The following is a 13,871-nucleotide window of genomic DNA, read 5'->3' on the forward strand; positions in this document are numbered from 1 at the left end:
AATTACTGCATGAACTCACATCAGGCCCAGGTTGTTGTTGGTGAAGGGAACTTTCTAAGTCTCTAAAGCAGGGCTGTCAAACTCATTTTAGTACAGGGGCCACATACAGCCCAGTTTGATCTCAAGTGGTCCACACCAGTAAAATCAGAGCGCAATAACCTGTAAATAACGACAACTCCAAACTCACAAGGATTGTGCTACATTTGCTAACTTTTTGCCTTTCATAACAGCTTTGTTTCCATCTTTGCCGGAGTTACGACTTATGGCGAAAATCGACTTACGTTGCCATAGGAACGGAACTCAGAGGTCAAGGACCCCCTGTATTGTATTTTACTTTGAGATCAAAACAACTTTTCATGGTATAGGAATTATTTTAAATTTATAATTTTACAAATTTACAAATTGCAGTTGATGCCCTCTCTGTAATTTTTACACTTTGCAAAGCTGTCCACGGGCTGGATTGGACTCTCTGGAGGGCCGGGTTTGGCCCACAGGCCGCCTGTTTGACAGCCCTGCTCTAAAGTAATCATAGACTCCTGCTGCTGACCTGTCGATGTTCTTGAAGATGTTGCTCTTGCTGTCGCGCACAGTGAGCTGGAAGGCGAGGGCAGCGTGGTGGCTCTCCAGCACGGCCGTGTCGTTGTAGAGGATGGCCAGTTCACTGCCTGCATTACACAGGAAGGAGTTGGTCCTGCCGGGGTGATCCACGTCATGGACCGTAGCTGCTATCAATGCTGCCACCTCATCCAGCTGGTCTAGACTGCTCTGAAGGAAACAGCAGAGACGGAGGGTGACGTCAGTACCAGACCGAACTGCACATATGTACAGATACTGGCCAGATCTTGTTTTTGTTCTCAGTAATTATAATATTAATCAATCTATCTGTATCATGTATCACTATAAACAAATACGAGCAGTTATTAACAGCTGAAGACCTACGGGTTTTCATGACTGTTTGGTTTCCTATGGGTGACAATTTCAAAATGTAGGTTCAGGTGGCATCTTTTACATTTCACTTCATTCAGATAAAGAGCAGCACACAATAACTTTATATTTTTGTATTTTAAGACATCTTGTCATATAAAATATGTCGTGATACTCTAAAAAATGAACTTTAGAAAATTGTTAGTTTTTTAATTTTAGTAATTTATTCCATATCTTTGAAAAAAAAAATATTAGGACAACAATACTATTGACTACTACTGTTTACTAAAAACAACAAAATAAAAGTTTAAAAAAAGGAAAATAATATTTAAATCGTCTAACAGTCGTTTACCATAAAATTTCAGCTTTCTTAAAAAAATTTTTGAGATAAAAAGACTGAACTGAAGTTTTCACTACAAAAGTGTTCAATGAATCATTTTTCATAGTATAATATCTATAAACACAGAGAATCTGTCAAAGCAGAGTTGTATCATAGTCTACGCGATAGTTTCTTTCCATCTATTGATGTTATTATTATAATTTCTAATATTCTAATTGCAATTTATGCTACTTTGGAATGCATTATAAAGCTATATTTTCCTTGTGTTTTATTGAAAAAAAGCTGCTTTAGGCAAATTTCACTCCTGATGTAAAATTCCATTTCAAGTTTTTACAATATGCACAGTGAACCACAGCCTGTGTTCTTAAACACACCATTTGATCAAGGAAAACAGGAATCTGATGTTACCTTTTCTTGTTATTAACATATTTAAATGATTTGATGTTTCTGCAACTATCTTTTTCTCACTTTGTAGTGATTGTAAATTTGATGTGCGTAGCATTCAGTACCTTCAGTGCATTTTGGTTTAGCAACACTGTTACTGTGATTAGAGTAGGGTTAGCAAACAGCAAGTAAGACATGGAATAAAAATGGTATCATTGATGTGTAAGCTGAGCCAATCAAGTCTTTGATCGTTTACGACCTATTATTGATGAATATGTAGCAGAAAACTGGAAAAGAGACGGTTTATTTTTCATAAATTTCGAAGCCTAAATGTCCTCCAATTCTGGAATGAACCATCTACTAAAGGTCAAAGACACCCAATATGTGTTTTTCTGCTAACCTTGACTCTCTCTTTGCGTAGAAAGTAGGCAGTAGCATGCAGCACGTCTGCAGCGTGCGTGGAGTTGTGGTAGGAGTTGGACGAGTGGTAGCTGGCCTCCATGAGCTGCAGCCACGAGCGCAGTGTCGCCTCTGAGCAGTTCAGGAACTCACACACTCCGAAACTGGTGAAAATCTTGAGGCCGAGATAAGTCAGAGGTCTGCAAAGGGATCACACAGAGGACGGGAACAAGGTCAGACATCAATGCTCAGTTTCCCAGACTTCCCAGAGAGACTTCTGAGAATGAAACGCTTTTCCTCTTTTATAGGCCTACTTGTGCAAGGCTTCAAAAAGAATGAAAAAACACTGAAAATAATGTTCTCATAGCTTTGTCAATTTACTGGATTTGCTTCATTAAGTTTCTTCCCCCCTGCATCTTCATCTTTGTTAAATGGTTTGAATCTTAGTTGATTAACTTTGTCCTACACATTTTTTAAGCATTACACATAAGAGCAGTTTTGTAAAAAAATATTTTCTGTATGTAGAAATGTTTAGTAGTAGTCATCTGAACAGTGCTGATGTTTAATCTACATAAAAACATACGAAAACAACAAGTTGGGGTCTCACTTCTGTTGGACATTCGGGAACTACTGAAGTCTTGTCACCACTGTTGCCTGGCAACCTCTATGCTAAGCTAACTGTCTGCTCTTTATTAAATGGACAATGTCAGAATGTGACATTGATCTTCTTTCCTAACTCTCCACAAGAAAGCAAATAATCTGTTCCTTTAATGCCTCTACGTGTATTTTATAAAGATGGAAAAAAACAGAGATCCTTAACCCACTTTCTACTGAAGGTGCAAAGTAAGCGCAATACTGAAATAAATCAAGTAACCGTAACACTATGACCATACAACTATCAATAAGAAGCCTTTTGTGAAACCACTTCATCAGCTGATTCTCTTTTGGACCCTATCAAGCCTGTTGCAGATAATCTTGGCATCTGGTTTCACAGTAATCTAGCTTTTGAGCTGCACACCACAAAACTACACAAACACAGTCGTGTTCTTATCATCCTAAAAATATTTTTCTGCAAATCTGATCCGTTTAACTTCCAAAAACACTAAGACCATTTTATACACTCATCACAGCTGAATTATTGCATTAGTGTTATTCCCCGCCTGAACCAAAAATCTAGTGATCAACAACCGATTAGCTCCATATGCACTTACACACATCCTGAGGTAGGACAGAGGACTTTTGTGTTTTAGGAGCCTGACTAAAAGCTGAAGGAAACAGAATGTTTGCAGTCGATGCCCAGAGGCTCTGGAACCGTGTTTCTGAGGAAATCAGGTCTTCTGACTCAGTGACCTCTTTTAACTTCTCTGAACCCCAAGCAGTTTCTGGTCAGTTCTTTTTTTTTTAAATTTTTTTCTTCCTTTCACATTTTTTCCCACTGTTTCCACTATTCCACTATTATTATTTTTGCCACTATTACTGATCACCGCGTTCCTTGGCGGAATTATGTGACGATCGGCATCTGTCTGTCTGTCTTTTAGCAACATTACTCAAAAACAGAATAATGGATTTGGATGAAGTTTTCAGTGAAGGTCAGAAATGACACAAGGACCAAGTGATTACATTTTGGTAGTGTATAGCATGTTTCAGAAGAACATTCACAAAGTGCTTTGACAGGTAGGACATAGTGATAAAGGAGAACTTTACTGGAAGGCGAGTCTATCAAAGTAAGTTTTAAGAAATGATTTAAAAGAATTTACTGATTCGGCAAGCCTCATCTCCTCAGGCAGGTTGTTCTAAAGCTGATGGAGAAGGCCTGGTCATCCCTGGATTTAAGCCTTGACTTTGGAACAACTCACCTGAGGATCTAAGGCTGGGCGAGGGTACGTACAGGGTTAACATGTCTACAACATAGCCAGGACAAGGCCCTGGAAAGCTTTGAAAGTGATCAGTAAAATCTTAAAATCAATTCTAAAACGGAGCCAGTGGAGGGAAGCCAGGACAGGGGAGATGTGATGTCGTTAAAACCAGTAAGAAGCCCAGCTGCGTTCTGGATCAGTTGGAGGTGGGAGAGGGATTTCTGTGCAATACCTGATAAAAGGGAGTCGCAGTAATCAAGAGGAGAAAAAATGAGGGCATGGATGATTTTTTTCAAGGTCTGACCGAGGGAGGATCAATTTAATTTTGGCAATGGTTCTTATCTGGAGGAAGCAGGATTGGGTGACTTTGTTGATGTGGGGCGTGAAACTGAGGTCAGAATCAAATAGGACACCTAGATTTCTGGCAGCGGGCTTTACATTTGTGGATAGTGGAACAAGGATGTTGGCTGTCGAGGGGATTTGGAGGGTTGAACAGTATGATGTCAGATTTGGAGTTGTTTAATTGTAAGAAGTTTTGTACCATCCAACAGCTTATATTGTTATAACAGTTAAGAACAGATGCTAGGCTTTCAGCAGGTCTCAGTGGGAGGTATATCTGTGTGTTGTCCACGTAGCAGTGAAAATAAACATTGTGACGCGTGATAATTTCACCAAACAGGAGCATATACATAGAGAATAAACATAAAGTCTTGCAACTCTATCTGAACACAACAACCACAGCAAGAAGTAAAGAGAACTCAAAAATGTACTTTGTGTAGTGTAACAAAGTTATACGGCCATAAATTATATACAAAAATGGAAAAACCTGGAATTAATATGTGCAACATTTTATCAGATGCCCATAAGTGTTACCATTGCTGGAAAAATGGTTCTGCACACATAGACATTTTACCTACATTTTTAATTTGCTCCTATATTTGTCTTCTATCTGCACTGTGTAAACACAGCCTGCAGTTCAGCTGAGTTTTTTCTTTTAACAGAATTTGGCTAGGTTTTATGACAGATCGGCACATCACAGTTAAGTAGGACTGTCTGAGGGTTAAACATCTGTCAATTCTCTCTGTTTTTTGTCGTTTCTAGCTCTGATAAATTGTGTAATTTGGGCATTTCTAAAAAAAAAAAGATAGCAAAAAGACGACAAAAAACTGGTTGGGTTAAATCTACGCTCTTATCTGAGAGCCTCTCCTGAATATGCTTCAATTTGAATTTCTGTTTCCAGTCTTTTTGCTTTTTCCAACACTCAGTCAAGTGCTATGCCATTCAGCGTAGGCAATCATTTCTCTCCATCTAATCTCATCTTTTGCTCTCTAAATTGTGACTGTTGCCCGTTCCATGGTTAGCCATGATAACAGTCTGTCTATCATTTTCATTCTCTGTCTGCCTCAGCCTCTCTTCCCATTCATTTTTCCAGCTGTGACAATATATTCTGGAGTCTTTTTCCTCATGATGTGACCAAAAAAAGTTACTTGCCATTTCCTAATTTAGTTGAATAGCGTATAATTTGTGTTTAGCCGTTTTAAAACATCTTCATTGCTTATTCTGTCTTATAAGATATACATTGCATGCGTCTGTAAAACCACGTCTCTGCTGCAGTGGTTTTGTTTGACATTTTATTATTTATGTTCCAAGACTCACATCTGTACATCAGAACTGGTAGAATGTAACGTTAAGAGTCCTCATACGGATGCTGATTGCTATTTTCTTATTTGTCGGTATATTTTCCATTTTCCTAAATGTTGTTCTTGCCATTGCTACTCCACGTCTGATATGTTTCACGTCTCCCATCTGATGTCATCCATGAACTGGGATATTTGAAATGATGCTTCAGTATTTCTTGGTTTAATTCTATGTTACAGGTTGGGATGACATTTTTCTTTGAAATTACCATTATTTCTGTTTTCTTTTTGTTTAAAGACAGACCAAGTTTCACTGTTTGTCATCAGCACTGTGTCATCTGCGTAACGCATGCTTTTTTATGTTACAATTTCTGATGGATAGCCCTGGTAAGCCTCATATTTTCCTCATGATGTTTTCACTGTACAAGGGTCAGGTGACAGCACACATCCCTGTCTGAGTCCTTGTTTTATTGATTGTTCTTAACCAGTTTCATTGTTTAACGTCACTGCTGCACTTTGTTGCAAATATAGATTTTTTTGTCATTGGTTTTTATACACAAAATTGCATTTATAATGTGTCCTCTTTTAAAATAGAGTGATTTTATGTCTTTCCTGCCTTGTTAATGCCTTGTAAAGCATTACGTAACTTGGGTTTGACAAATACTCAATAGACAAAGACTATCATGATTATTGCTGCCTGCTTTGATTCTATTTTCTTTGTACCTTTTGTGTGTAGCTGCCTCCAGGTCCAGGATGTTGAACTCCCAGCATTCCTCATCATTCAGCATCTCGGCGATGGATGGGGGGACGTCATTCAAAGTGACTGGGATGGCCAGCTGGCTCTGGCTCATATCTGCAGACAGACACACATACATACACCATTCAAGGTGATTTACCATAAAAGGGACAAAGCCAGAGCGTTCTACAGATAAATATTGAATGACCGAACTGATCTTGGCTCTGCAACATCTACACGCAGGAGCAAACATAGCGTCTCTGGTGCTTATGAACGATGTGGAGAGATGACTGTTTAAAGAGTGCTGCTGGAGCTGCAGCGCTGAAGTAAGGATGCAGTTTGGCTTGATAAAAGCAGAGACAATTTCTCAGAAAACCGACTCCAGACGTAACCCTTTTCTCAGTAAAGTGCTCTTGTGACTTTAATCCTTATCATTGGCTTAGGTAATGAACTGAGAGGAAGAATTCATAATCTAGAACAGTAAAAAAAAACAACAAAACGCTGTGTTGGTTTCATCACAGCTACCTTAAACATAATAATTATTCATGAGATTTAATCAAGACAGGAGAGCTCAAGTGCATAATCTTTGTGTTGAGGGCCTCAAGCTGTGATCCCACATATTCTTAACATGTTCTTAACACAATGATTCATTACCATTAACTACTGTTTTTGCTTGTCTTAGTCATTTTGTGTGGGAAGTGTGAAAAAAAGATGCATTATTGTCAGAGTTCTAATCATGTCTGGCTTGTTGTTTCCTTTCCCCCACCCTTTACCCTGCTTAATACTCATTCTATTGACTTATTCATTCTTTAAACTTGACTTAGTATGGTGACATGTCCATTAAATGACTCCGTTTTGGGTATTAACTCCTGAAACTGTGACAGTAACAATCGCCCTTATTGTTTTCCTTCCTATTTTTCTTTGGCATTAACAGAGTGATGCTTTAAAACTTACTCTTGCAGAAAACATATTCATTCCCAGAGAGTCTCCTCAGCCCATCCTGCAGGAAAACAGAAGTGCAAATGATTATAGTAAATATTTAGACAATAGACTTACAAGACAAATAATTAAGATTGTGTGGTTCTACATTTTTCTTAGCATCATAATATTCCATGAAGACACCAAACCCTACAATATGTCAGTTTGACTGTCAGTATTTTGGCTGCTTCCTAGTTTTCAACACACATTACTCAAGCTAGAGTAAATAGTGCATTTGTTAGGGACAAATTTTAACTTTAGATTAATACACATTTGATGAACCCCTTGAACCCATAAACAGGCAGGTTATCTTTCAAAATCATCACCAAAATTACGCCATTTATCGGAGGCAAAGACAGAAAAACTTTTCACCGTAAAAAAAAAAACCTGTTAGCTGCAGATCCTGTAAAAAAAAAAAAAAAAAAAAAAAAATGTGAAAACTCTGTGCTCCTTAGCACAACTGTGAAGTAGTTAGCGACTCATCTGTGATCAACAGTCACGTGAAACAAAAATATTTTTGGGTTCTTACTATTTGTAATCACTGTTTGAATAGAGGTGCAGGACTTTATACTGCAGCGAAAAATGAGCCCAAAAGTGAGTCAAAATGTGAATGGAGCAGAAAAATACCCTCAGAAACTGAGGTTCAGGGGGTTGCTTTGTCACACAACAGTGTGGCTAACTGATATGTTTCTCATAGTTTTAGAAAAAGATTGTAGATCCATGGCACAGAGGAATAACTGACACTCACCATCCACTTTATTAGATGCACTTGTAAAATCTGATGCGCTTCAATATCTCTGCAATAAATTCTACTTTTCTGAGCATTTTCATTTTATGTTAACGTAGTCTATAAAGTGATGATTCTACTTATTACTGAGGTCATAGGAGATGGTGGAGATTCACTGGACTGTGTTACATTCAAACGTGTTCCTAATATTTTAGTGAGGTGGACAAAATGTCATGGACACAAAATCGAGTGTTGGATTGCATTAGATTTCACAGATGTAGATTCTAAAGTAGCTGCTGAGTGTATTTCAGGCTATAGACACAAAAACACAACTTATTTGTTGGTGCATTTCATTTTCAAAAGATACGGATGTGAGAAAAAAACATGACATCACCAGCCTTTAGAATACTATGGCATACAAAGATCTCAGCTTATCGAACTGAAAACTTGCTTTCAGAATCAGCGTGCAGTGACTCACCTCACAGTAAATTAAACAAACAGAGATTGTTGGCACTCCACAAATACAGATTTGATTTGATTTTGGAAGCCAACAATTTCTTGGCTCAACAAGAATGCATGTTCAATTTGGTACGCATGAGGTAAGGCCGATTGGTACCGCTCCTTATAAAGTGATACAGGCATCTGTACTTATGAATGAACCCAAAAGCCCACAGTAGGTGCACTAACTGCCTCTTACACTCATGAGCCCCCCGACCAGGTCATTGGTGTGGGGGTCGTCCTCTTTGGAGGCGAGCTGAGGGGAGTAGAGCTCGGTGGTCCTCAGGATCTCCAACACTCGATCCAGAGCCTCGGCCACCGTCACCGGACTGCTCTCCTGGGCTGCATTGATTATGTTTATCACCTAGGGATGAAGAAGAACAAAAGTCCCAATTCTGCTGCAGGCATGATATATAAAAAATGACTCCACAAAGAGCCTTCTGCAGCGCACTCTAACAGAGTGCTCCTTTGTTGGTGGATGAGTTGAGAAGATGTGCATGTGATGCTGTGGAAAAAAACCCGTCTGGGGCAAAACGACCAAATAAAGTGACGTCTCAAACACACAGGAGCATCACAGGACCTGCAGCAGGAGGCAAAGTGAGACAATGTCATATACTGTACGCTGTATACTAACCAGCCTACAGCCTGACCTGCCCAACAGCTGCTGTGTCTGCCCCGGTACACCTTCCTGTCATTACAGCATGGTCACGGAGAATTCAGAAATCCCCCATCAGCCCTGAACGCTTTCATTTCAAAGTCATGTTCACGAACACATGCTGTGAAAATCCCCCTGATGTTGCTGACGTCAGCTGTGAGGTGTGAAACAATGAGTCCAAAGACACATTTTACCACTGACTTTATTTATATTGCGTAAAGTGTCCTGACAGACAACACAACAGATGCAAAAAGCAATCTGTCAATTTTAACCAAGTTACCTTTACTGTATTCACACTACCGTTTAAAAGTTTGGGGTCACTTGGAAATGTCCTTTTTCTTAAAAGAAAAGCAGTTTTTTCAATGAAGATAACATTAAATATATCAGAATTACAGTTTAGACACTGTAAATGTGGTAAAATGACTATTCTAGCTGGAAATGGCTGATTAGTAGTGTATATAACTCACCTATAGCAACCACAATTGAAGGTGCTTTCCAATATCGCACTATATGAGTTTACCTAACGAGTTTAATATTAAGATTAAAACCTGACAATATTACATAAAACTCAAATCTATAACTTCTATTTACCACACAAGTTTAAAATGCACAAACACTGTCCATCAAAAGAGTAGCTCTAATAAAACAAAGTCAACTGAGTACATTCATGCGGTTTATGTGAGTTGGGAATGTTGTGATACTGATTTAAATCCTGGATATTTGGGTGTTAATCTGTCAAGTGCATCTCTCAACAAGATATCTTAAATGCTTTTAAAATAAGAATCCAGTTCCAGAAACAGATAAGACCTGAGCTTTTAGTTGGGCTTGCATTTTAGATTTCTTCTAGTTATTTTGGGAGGAGTAACCAATAAATATAACAATCAGATAATACCTAATATCTGATTCTTCCATGTATTATTATTATTTTCATATCTATTATTATTATTTCTACAAACAGTACGCTCTTTTTTGAAAAAAAAAAAATTATACCGACATATGTGGACGCCACAAAGTGGATAGTTTATGAGTTCACTTATTAGCAGTCAGTCGACACTCCATGACAGGATCAGTCAAGTCACACAGAGGCAGTAAAAGCAGCTCTAGGGGCCGCTGACTGCTTCTATGCTGTTACAACAGTATACTATATTAAGCCTAAATGTGGTAGCACTTCATTCCATTTTCAGTACCCACGTTCATCGCCTGATGTGAAACCAACTGGTAAATGGCCATAACAGACTTTTTGTGATGAAACTTCAACACATGCAGCCTGCTGACTGCCGCTGTAGGAACGTTCTGCTCAGTGTTTCATACGCCGGAACAAACATGTGTTTTAAAGAGCTTAAGGCAGAACTGGGTCATCAGCGATTCAGCATGAAACTTCTCGCTGAGAGACAGTTGTGACTTAACCATTGAACATTCGTCTCAAATGTTGAAAATTGCTTGTATTCGGCCTCACTGACCCACACATCCAGCACTTAGAGAACTGTACTGAAAACACAACATACAGTTCCTTGTGAAAGTATTCGGCCCCCTTGAACTTTTCAACTTTTCGCCACATTTCAGGCTTCAAACATAAAGATATAAAATTTTAATTTTTTGTCAAGAATCAACAACAATTGGGACACAATCGTGAAGTGGAATGAAATTTATTGGATATTTTATACTTTTTTAACAAATAAAAAACTAAAAAGTGGGGTGTGCAATATTATTCGGCCCCTTTACTTTCAGTGCAGCAAACTCACTCCAGAAGTTCAGTGAGGATCTCTGAATGATCCGATGTTGTCCTAAATGACTGATGATGATAAATAGAATCCACCTGTGTGTAATCAAGTCTCCGTATAAATGCACCTGCTCTGTGATAGTCTCAGGGTTCTGTTTAAAGTGCAGAGAGCATCATGAAGACCAAGGAACACACCAGGCAGGTCCGAGATACTGCTGTGGAGAAGTTTAAAGCCGGATTTGGATACAAAAAGATTTCCCAAGCTTTAAACATCTCAAGGAGCACTGTGCAAGCAATCATATTGAAATGGAAGGAGTATCAGACCACTGCAAATCTACCAAGACCCGGCCGTCCCTCTAAACTTTCACCTGGAACAAGGAGGAGACTGATCAGAGATGCAGCCAAGAGGCCCATGATCACTCTGGATGAACTGCAGAGATCTACAGCTGAGGTGGGAGAGTCTGTCCATAGGACAACAATCAGTCGTACACTGCACAAATCTGGCCTTTACGGAAGAGTGGCAAGAAGAAAGCCATTTCTCAAAGATATCCATAAAAAGTCTTGTTTGAAGTTTGCCACAAGCCACCTGGGAGACACACCAAACATGTGGAAGAAGGTGCTCTGGTCAGATGAAACCAAAATGGAACTTTTTGGCCACAATGCAAAACCATATGTTTGGCGTAAAAGCAACACAGCTCATCACCCTGAACACACCATCCCCACTGTCAAACATGGTGGTGGCGGCAGCCTCATGGTTTGGGCCTGCTTTTCTTCAGCAGGGACAGGGAAGATGGTTAAAATGGATGGGAAGATGAATGGAGCCAAATACAGGACCATTCTGGAAGAAAACCTGTTGGAGTCTGCAAAAGACCTGAGACTGGGACGGAGATTTATGTTCAAACAGGACAATTATCCAAAACATAAAGCCAAATCTACAATGGAATGGTTCACAAATAAACGTATCCAGGTGTTAGAATGGCCAAGTCAAAGTCCAGACCTGAATCCAATCCAGAATCTGTGGGCAGAGCTGAAGACTGCTGTTCACAAACGCTCTCCATCCAACCTCACTGAGCTCGAGCTGTTTTGCAAGGAAGAATGGGCAAGAATTTCAGTCTCTCGATGTGCAAAACTGATAGAGACATACCCCAAGCGACTTGCAGCTGTAATTGCAGCAAAAGGTGGCGCTACAAAGTATTAATGCAAGGGGGCCGAATAATATTGCACGCCCCACTTTTCAGGTTTTTATTTGGTAAAAAAGTTTCAAATATCCAATAAATTTTGTTCCACTTCACGATTGTGTCCCACTTGTTGTTGATTCTTGACAAAAATTAAAATTTTATATCTTTATGTTTGAAGCCTGAAATGTGGCGAAAGGTTGAAAAGTTCAAGGGGGCCGAATACTTTCACAAGGCACTGTATTCCCACGATGCACGGCGGACTTCAGAGACAGCAGCTTACCGTCAAAAAATTCACTTTCACTCCATTACTTTTTATTGTTTTTATATGACAGCTGGTTACGTTACATGTAAAAAGTTTAGGGTCAATATATACTTGCGGGATTTTTTGTATCATAGTTGGCGTTTTTGCTGTTTTCAGGCCTAAAATCAACATGGCCGCCTATAACCAAACACCACATGGCATTTTTATAGAAAAATTGTTCTAAATATTATATATGCAATTGAATAAAATTGAAATTGAAAGTTATTTATAAAGATATTGTAGTAAACCTTTTGACATGATAAATCCACACTTGACTCACATGCTACTTTATATTAAATAACTAAGAAAGCCTTGGAGTCTTTTCTTCAGGAGGAAATGACATCATGTGGAGCAGGTCATGTGATCTGGAATTAATACACTTCCTTGAGAGATGCTTTTGTAATGGGTAACTTAGTTGAAAGTGATTTCTAGGTCACAGATGCAATTTGTTAGTTTCCATTTAAAATTTTATATATCGCCAAAAAAAAAGATATATCTGACATGATTATCTCAACTTAATAAAAATAAGCTCATTTTATTATTGTTTAGCTAATTAGAAGGTGGTTGTAATTAAATTGGGACGGTTATTTAGTTGACATTTCAGTGATATCCAGTCATTTTTTACTAATGAATGATTGTTTCCATAATAAATAATTATGGAATTTGTAAAGTCATATTCTTAATAAAAATATATGCAAGACATATCCCATTGACTTCAAAAGTCCCTAAATTATATCTTGACCCTTTAAGAAACATGCAGCAAAAAGCTGCTTGCAGATATTTAGTGTACTTTTGCTGCAAATGAATAACTCTATAGTTTAGTATAGAGGCTCATGATGGAAGAAAACCACTGTGGTCGGTCAGAAATAACCCTGATTTTCCCCAAGAAACAAAGAAACGCCTTAACACGGGGTAGGATTGTGACGTTTGCAACAAGCCTGAAGGCTCCAAGCAGCGTACCTTGGTGATGGGAGCCTCGATAGTCATGGAGTGAATCCTGGCCACAGAGGAGTATCTTCGATTCTGTAAACTGGGAGCTGCAATTTAGAAAATAAGCATTTTGTGTATTGTGATAATAATCGTGGTATGGCTGTTAATTCAAACTAATGATAATAAATTCTGCAAACTAAAGAAAATAGATCATAATTGTTAGCTGTCAAAAGGTGTGCAAACCAAAGGGAAGGAGGGAAGAATATATGGATGCAGGATGATAGGAGAGAGAATTAAGAGGATGTGAGAGTGATGATGGATGGACTGAAGGAGAGAGAAGCAGGCGAAGCAGAGGAGAAGCAGCACTCAGCTGAGATACCTGAAAATAGCAGCAGCTGCGTCAGTGAGTTGAGGAGGGAGGAGGTACGTATGTCATCAGCCCACAACATCTCTCTTTAGGATCTCTTTAGTTCAAGTACCTACTATAACACAGTCTGACTCACTCTCTGATTAGCCATCTCCAATCATCCTCCCAGTCTTCATCTCCCTGCAACATTCCTCCTGTGTGCTTCTGTCTTTACTTCATCCCCATTCTATCCATCCCATTG

At 38.9% G+C, this 13,871-nt stretch overlaps 1 protein-coding gene across 2 annotated transcripts in view; it reads right to left on the reverse strand.

Moving 5' to 3' along the window:
* pde8b (phosphodiesterase 8B) overlaps positions 1-13,871 on the reverse strand; it is a 106,418-nt gene that overhangs the window by 16,702 nt on the left and 75,845 nt on the right. For both annotated transcript variants that reach the window (XM_051938193.1, XM_022208211.2), the window contains exons 13-18: positions 13,294-13,370; positions 8,679-8,843; positions 7,231-7,276; positions 6,264-6,393; positions 2,049-2,247; positions 548-765 (exon numbers count right to left, since the gene is read on the reverse strand). In XM_051938193.1, the coding sequence (XP_051794153.1) occupies positions 548-765; positions 2,049-2,247; positions 6,264-6,393; positions 7,231-7,276; positions 8,679-8,843; positions 13,294-13,370 (835 nt within the window). The remainder of the gene's footprint in view (positions 1-547; positions 766-2,048; positions 2,248-6,263; positions 6,394-7,230; positions 7,277-8,678; positions 8,844-13,293; positions 13,371-13,871) is intronic.

Source organism: Acanthochromis polyacanthus, chromosome 18, assembly GCF_021347895.1.
Source record: "Acanthochromis polyacanthus isolate Apoly-LR-REF ecotype Palm Island chromosome 18, KAUST_Apoly_ChrSc, whole genome shotgun sequence".
NCBI lineage: Eukaryota > Metazoa > Chordata > Actinopteri > Pomacentridae > Acanthochromis > Acanthochromis polyacanthus.